Source organism: Mycteria americana, chromosome 1 (assembly GCF_035582795.1).
Source record: "Mycteria americana isolate JAX WOST 10 ecotype Jacksonville Zoo and Gardens chromosome 1, USCA_MyAme_1.0, whole genome shotgun sequence".
NCBI classification, from domain to species: domain Eukaryota; kingdom Metazoa; phylum Chordata; class Aves; order Ciconiiformes; family Ciconiidae; genus Mycteria; species Mycteria americana.
Window position 1 is genome coordinate 119,636,189 of NC_134365.1, and position 7,599 is coordinate 119,643,787.

Below are 7,599 nucleotides of genomic sequence, written 5' to 3' on the forward strand. Positions count from 1 at the left end.
GGCTGCAGTCTAACATTACTGTTCCAGAATCACAGAGAGATTCTGAGGCTGGGAGCAGAATGGCACTGTAGTAAAGATGAGAATAGCTGACCACGTGGTGTTAGCACTGCTTTATTTTCTGTGCACAGTTGAACCGGAAATCTTGCCGGAGTGCACAAGCATGACAGTGTTCTACATACTGCTCTTCAGATTTAGTATTCTCTACTGCAGGAATCTGATCATCTGGCAGCTGTGTAAAAAGTGACATACACACCTCCAAAATAACAGCTTTGACTACCTGAAGTGAAACAGGCTGCTTTAATAGACTCTACTATTGCTATGAATATACAGAGTTGGATCAGCAGCCCCCTGCGCCTCTCATTTTCTCTGTCTTTGATCAGGTGGTGCAACTATGTTACTGCTCCAACTTGTTCTGATTTGGGTTACAGTTTGTACAAACTGCTTTTTCAAGATCTAGCTCATTTTAATGTAAGTGGGTATGGGAACACGAGACAGCTATGCCAAGCAGCTCTGAGGGATCTTAACCTTTTACTCTGATTCAGCTGCAGCCAGCACACTCTGCTTGTGTCCATCGGGCTCCCATCTATCGTTGTGGAGTTCAGAACTGCCTCTAAACCATGAGGTGCAACATACCACAGTGTAGCTATCAAGCTTCTGGCAAGGTGCTGTAAGCAGTCTTGGAAGGGGTTTTGCCAAGAATTCCACCCATCCACAAAATGGTTATGAGTTACTACACAGAGCAGTAGCAGAAATTCTGTACTTCAGAATAGAATTTGCATGTGCATGAAGAATACAGACCTTCCAGCTGCAGTTCAGACCAATAAAGTAGATAATCATGTTTTATCAAGTTTTATTTAAAAAAGGCTTTACAAAAGGAGATGTCCAAGGCATTTTTCCTTTGTTTCCTTCAAAAGTCCTTTGAAGTGTTTTATGATGGGTGATGTGCAATAGTTGTGATGTTCAACTAGACTGTATCCCTCCTGGTACTGCATAGGTGCTACCTGTGTAGACCCAAATGAAGTACAGCAACTGCACACTAGAGAGCATTCTTTTCCATTAAATGGAACTAGCATACCTAGGACTTCCAGGTATAAGCATAATCCTTCATTTCCAGAAATCGGATGGAGGATTTTCCCAAGGTTGGACACTGACTCAGTTGATCCAAAGTCTTAGGGTGCAGTCCACATGTAGAAAGATCTTTGCATACAGTTTCCTGCAGAAATTCACATGAAGAGAGACATGGAATAGGTATTTCTGTTTGAAATACCTATAGTTTTTAATGTTTGCTTGTGTACCTCTGGGGAACACCTGAAAAGCTAGTTTTCTGGTTATTCCATTTGTGAGGGAATGACAAGCCCCAAGGACTGCCAGGTGGTGATCACAAGTAATTGGGTGTAAACCCATGTATGAAGGGAAAGTTTTGTGTCCCTCAGTGTCCTATGGTTTGTAATAAAGATACTGTTCCTAACAGGAAAGACTGTCTCTGCTGGTTTCCTTACCTTATTTAAGGCAGGGCTTGCGTTGTCAAGATTAGTGTTAAACACAGCGGTTGGCTCATGTGTATATAATACAGCAGAGAACGCTCCCCCCTGCGCGGACTGGAGCAGCGTGGTCAACGAATGCAGGCAGTGAGGCATGACAGGGCCTACGATCTCCAAACTGAATATATTCTCATACGCCAAGTGAACCCTGGCTTTGGCATTTATACTTCGAGCCTGAAGACAAGAGCACATGGGATTAGTTTTTGACACACCAAGTCCTAATCTTCATTTACTTTAAAACTGCAGTGCCACAGTCCTATTAAAAGTTCAAAATACTTCTAAATATGTCAACTTGCTGTTCAATACATGAGTATTATGATGGTTTTACTGTCTTTGTAACAACTCCTCAAATGTACGGACTATGATACACAGGAATGCTATAATTAAGAAAGGTAACTGCAGAAGAACAGTGTGCAACTGCTCTGGTGGAAGAGGGCTGCGCCACCTGTATGAACAGCAGATCCTTTAGTATCCACCACCACCTTACAGTAACAGGTGGCAAGCCATGGTTCAGAGGCTCCCTCATTGCAAGCAGCTGTGACAGTCTGAAACCCCATAAGATCTCAGGAGAATCTTTTAAGAACCATTTTAGTACGTGGGAAGTCTGCTTAACCTCTTCTGTAGCAGGATGTGAAGAATGGAAACACTAGGATTTCAGTTTAGCAGCATATCTATGTGGACAGAGACGATTTAGGAGGCAGTCTGTATTGCAGTCAAAATGCTAACTCGGGCTATAGCAACAAAAATTGCTCTGCTGTACCTGAGGGAGACTATATAAAGTCAGTGTCTAATCTACTGGGTAAAGAAACACCTTTCTTTTCTTTATTGGAAAACAGAGACAGTTGTGTTACTTACTTTCAGCGTTTGCATTGTTCCACCTCTGAAAGCAACAGGGGACAACAGAGTTGGTGGAAGCCCTGCTTGTGGACCTGCAACAGCCACTAGGCTCTTACAGTTTATCAAGAAGTTCAGCAAGGTGAACGTGTTTGTTCCTTTCACTAATGCAAGGGATTCGGGTTTGTGATCCATCTGCACCTCGTGCTTCTCCTTACGACTGTGGTGACTGGAGTCAAAGGAAAACCATGAGGAAGTGAAAAGCATCAGAGCACCAAAGGAAGAATCAGAGCAGTGCAACTCCAGAAGAACCCCCCCTGCCCCTGACCAATCAAGTCATTAAACAAACAAACCCAACAAATCCACCAAACTTTACACTGATTCAGATTTGTTCAAGTATTAAGCAGCATCTTAAACCTGACTTCTGATTTCATTATTAACGTTGTGAGATAAAAAGCATGTTCCAGGTCCAATGCCTTACAGCTGGCAAGTCATGTTTACTGAATACCTATGAAGTTAGCAACTCCTAGTTTTACTATGAATTTTGCTTCAAAGTAAACATAAAAACAGAAGCATTTAGAGTTCAGATCGGGAATCTGCTTTTGAAGCACGTCCCCTGACTGTCCCCGCTTACAGTGCATTGCTGTGGGGCAGTCTCAGGAAGCGGAAACAAGATTCCTCTTGGTTGAAAGCTAGTGGAAGCTGCATCGGGCAGTGCAAGTGCAAACGGAACCAGAGGAAGACTGAGTTAATTGGTCCCTCTGAAACACGTACAGGTTCTCAGCAACAGCTGTTCTGGTCTACAGCTGTGTCCCTACTATGCTGCACTACTTCCAAGTGTAAACCTAGCCTACAGGAACATACACCCTTTTCTTTGGGGGGGCAGGGGAAGTAATGAGTCTTTCTAGTGAAACGTGTATGTGAGGTGACACAATCAGTCTGTGACCTAAACAGATGGATCTTACAAAGCTACATTAACAATTCACAATGGCTTTTCCTTCAAGAAGAGGAGCGACTAGAAATACCTGTCAAAGAAACTCAAAAAGACTTGCAGAGTCTCTTAATATGCAGTAACGTGAGGATTAACATTTGGAAATAAGTTCTCTTTATAAAACTTAAAGCTATACCACAAAAAGATAACATCTGCAGGGTTTTCCAGTGTCACGATGTGCGAGGAAAGGATACAGTTTAATAGAAATAGCATCTGGTTTCTTAACCTTGTCTTGGACTCCCATCTCCTCAAGCCAAGAGAAACTTTCATCATCATCATCACTTGGAGCTGGTTCCCTGGGAAACACAGAATCAGGGTTAGGAGGGCAATACTTCCTATGAAGGTTTTCCAAATGGAATGTGCAGGAGTCTGTAGATGCCCTTGAATTCTAGCATTGTAAAAGACTTATTACATACTCTCCATCTTCCATGCTGCTGCTCACTTTGAGGCTGTTAGCAACTTCTGTTTCCAAATTCACTTCAGAGTTTTTCTGTTTCCTAGTTCTACTTTCTTCTACCAAAGGTAAAGAAAACTCTATGCCTTGAACAGAGAAGGAAAGCAAGCAATGAAGGGTTTTGTAACACAGCTAATGCACTTTATCAGTTATTCAAATCCTAGTTGGACTGGTTTCACCTTACCTTCATTCCTCATGGCTTCCCTTAAACCTCTAGTTGTGGGAGAAATTACAGCTGTGATAACGTCACTTCCCGCAAGACCAGCCGCACGGAACAGGACAGTAAACTGGTAGGTACATATATAGAAGTAGGGACACAGTTTGGCTTTGAGCAGATTGTACAGAGAAGTAAAGCTGACAGACCTGCCAATTAGAATAAAACAATTCTGTAACTGAAGTTAATTCTTTGCTATCGACACATCAAACTGGATTTCGCTGCGTGTTACTGACGTGGATGTGCCCTGCACAGGTTTGAGAGCATACTGAATCGTTAGATTTTCAGACGTGCTCAACACCTAGGAAGCTGCACTCCTCTGAAATGCAGCCTGTCTGTGAGTGCTATACTCTTCCAGCATACTTGCTTTCTAGCATGTGGAGTTTACATGAAGTATTCAAAGGCAACTTGCTAACAGGATTTCCGGAATTCTACCCAAATCAAGAACTAGGATCAGAGAGGGGCATCTGACGCAAGAAGGTAGCTTTAGTATTAAACTTATTTCCTTAGCCTGGTCCTCAAAATAACGAGCATTCTAGCTGAAAAAAAAAAAAAATTAAAAAGCTTTCTCATAAAAATGGAAAGAACTCCTGCATTAATTAAAATCCCATTGTCTTAATCATACTAAATACATCAGTTGTTTGGTTCCACTTACCAGTCACTCATTAGTACTTGTTGCAAGGCTTCATCCTGTGACCAAGGACTAGCCTTTCCAGCTATTTTTCTATCTGCTCCAATCCGAGGGAACAGCTGCAGCCATGGCAGCGAAGGGTGAAGCCAGTAAACGAGGCTTTGCTGAAAGGCACAACGCAGTTCTGTGGACAGTTTCGGTTCCTAGGTGTCAAAAAATATTTTATGAGGACAATGATACTTTACTTAAGGCAGCATTGCAAGTGACAGATTAAAAAAATATTACACTAGACACTAAAAAAAAAAAAAAAATCCCAGGCTTGTGAGTAAGCCAGACTGAAGAAAGACGGACAGCAACTGGCAACTGCTCCACAGTTGAAGCTAAACGATCGTTCACTTATTGCTGTTTGCCACAATAGGTAGGAACCACGGATGGAATTAGATTAGTAGTCTAAATGAGCCTTATTCTTAATGCAAGACCAAACCAAAACAGAATCAAGCCTTCACTGCCAGCATGTTTAAGGAAAGGTGCAAATGTACATCCTCCTTTCTAAAGCTGGAGCTTCGAGCTACCCTCTGAAATATTACCTGTACACTCTGTGGCAAGTTTGTTTCTGTAGCTCTACAATGCTGAGCAAATCCTTGAGCTTCCTCTTGTGCTTTTAAATGTTCTGCCCAGGTAAAAGGTTGGGAAGACATAAATAGAAGTCGTGTTTTAATGCTCCAGTCTGCAGGAAATTCATGTCTTGGTGAGGAGGGAACTTCAGGTGCAGCAACAGGTAAATGAAGGTCCTTAGAAAAAGAAATAGCATCAGTTAACCCATGGAAAATTTAAAAAAACCCTATGTAGCTACCTATTTATATTTTAGTATGGTTAGGTCTCCTCCCACGTTGATTTAATACACCCTTCCTGGCAGGCAGACCAAACACTGGCCTATGGCTATGACATGTAACATCTTGAGTTTAGCAGCCTATAAAAAGACAAGTTAAACCTGTCGTCTCCTGCATGTTTGTGTCCAATTCAGTGCAACAGCAAAAATGCCTAGCTCATTTTGATCCTAAGGAAGTACTCGCATTAAGCTAAGAGACATACTTAAAAACAAGCTTTTGCAGACAGATTTGCTGGATTCCAAGTTACACAGTTTGATTGTTCATAGGCTAACCGAAGTCACAGTTTATACTCAACTGATGTAGTCAGTAACAGATTCTAATAGAAATACGGCATTATATTGTTTATAAAAAAGCATAAGAGGGTTTTCATTCACAGGGGTCTTTCCAAAAGTCATAAAGTAGGAACAGATAAAAGGATGAATAATTAAAAAACCCCAAACTTAGCCTGAAGTTTATGAAGACAAGAACTTTCATGCCAAAAGTTATTTCATTTCATCCTCTCTTGGTGATTGTAATATCAGACGCTTCCTAGAGGATGCAAAAAAAACCCCTGGGGAGCTCTAGGACAGTTTGTTCTCTTTGAGAGGTCATTTTTCTATTCTGCTAAGTTAGTTTGAACTTAAGTTTCTGAAGCTATAACAACGTTAGACGTTGCCTGCTTGAAACTCTCTTTGAAGGACTGGTTTTCAGGTATTCTCTCTTTCCTACGTGCCTGGTGAAGTTGATTGTTCCCTTTCTGTAGCTGAATAAAAGACTGCAGGAGACCTACCACCTTGAAGAACATCCTTATCTCAACAAAATATAAAACTAAGAAACAGGACAGTTACAGTTAACATGGTAATAAAACTGGAAGAAGACAACAACCTCTGTCAACTAGAACTACAACAGTAGCGATGTCAGGCAGAAGGCTGGCTTTTAAAAGACTGTCACTGTAACAGTAAACATCAAGGCAACTTAAGAAATTTTCTTGAACGCTGCATTTTAGTACATCATTTTAGACAGAGATGGAGCGTCAAATACTAAATTAAAGAGTTTCAGCTTTTTTGTGAACTGAGAACAGCTAAAAATGTTTCAGAAGCAGTATGAGCCGTTTCATACATTGGTTAGGGCGAGGATGTCGGTTCTTTCAGAGGGCTCTGCTCTCCTGGAGGGCTTATCTTCACAAACAGGCTCTAAAAGCTGAAGAAAAAAGGAGTGTAAGATTGCAGCACAAAATAGGAACCAAGGTGACAATTAAAAAAAAAAAAAAAAAGCCCCTTGCAGTGTAATTGCAAGAGCGATACTAAGCACGTACATGCTGCAAGCAGCGAAGTGCAACAGCTTGGTTTCAATCCATGTACAAAGCTAGGGCAAGCCCCAGGCTCGGGGGCTGGCTTTTTCAGGGGGAGCGGGCCCCGGGCCGGGGCTGCCGCGCCCGGCTGAGGGCGATACCGGCCGGCGGCAGCGCGGAGGCCCCTTCTCTGCCGGCGGGGCCCTTCCCGTTTCTCCCCTCGCCTCTCCCGCCCCACTTCGTCACGGAGGAGAGACTCCCCGGCCACCGCGGGGCCGGGGCTCGGCCCTACCTGCCAGAAGGGCGCTGCCGAGGGGGACCCGCCCGCGGGTGGCGGCGGCCGCCGGTCCCGCTCCCCCGGCTGGGGAGTGCCGGCCGCCCGCGGCGCGTTGTCCAGGCTGGAGAAGGGGTTGCGGCGGGCGGGCGCGGAGGGGGCCCGCAGGGCCGCGCCACAGGGCGGGGGAGCGGCGGCGGCGGGCTCGCTCCTCCGCAGCCGTTTGCGCTTCAGCCGCAGCATCGCCGGCGGCTTCTTGAAGCCGGGCGAGTAGCCGGGCACGGCGGAGGCGGCCATGGCCGGGCAGCGCGGAGCGGATGGGAGCGGAGCGGAGCTGAGCTGCCGGGCGGGAGCCGCTGTCTCGGCTTGGCGCGAAAAGGGGCGAGCTCCGCCCCTGGGCGGTGCTGAGGTAACGCGGCGGCCGCCGCCATTTCCTCCGGCCCCCGGAGGGCGCAGAGCAGCCCCGCGGGCGGCGGCGAGGGGGTCCCGGAGGAGGCCGC

At 44.9% G+C, this 7,599-nt stretch overlaps 1 protein-coding gene across 1 annotated transcript; it reads right to left on the reverse strand.

The window, feature by feature from the left end:
- Positions 1–806: 806 nt before the first annotated feature.
- Positions 807–7,486, reverse strand: DONSON (DNA replication fork stabilization factor DONSON). The gene is made up of 10 exons (XM_075517922.1): positions 7,118–7,486; positions 6,654–6,734; positions 5,253–5,456; positions 4,690–4,868; positions 4,005–4,183; positions 3,783–3,906; positions 3,561–3,662; positions 2,397–2,595; positions 1,500–1,715; positions 807–1,213 (listed from the first exon to the last, which is right to left on the reverse strand). Exons 1-10 carry the CDS (start codon positions 7,394–7,396, stop codon positions 1,076–1,078), a joined length of 1,701 nt encoding a protein of 566 aa, XP_075374037.1. The 5' UTR covers positions 7,397–7,486; the 3' UTR covers positions 807–1,075.
- Between the last annotated feature and the right edge of the window lie 113 nt (positions 7,487–7,599).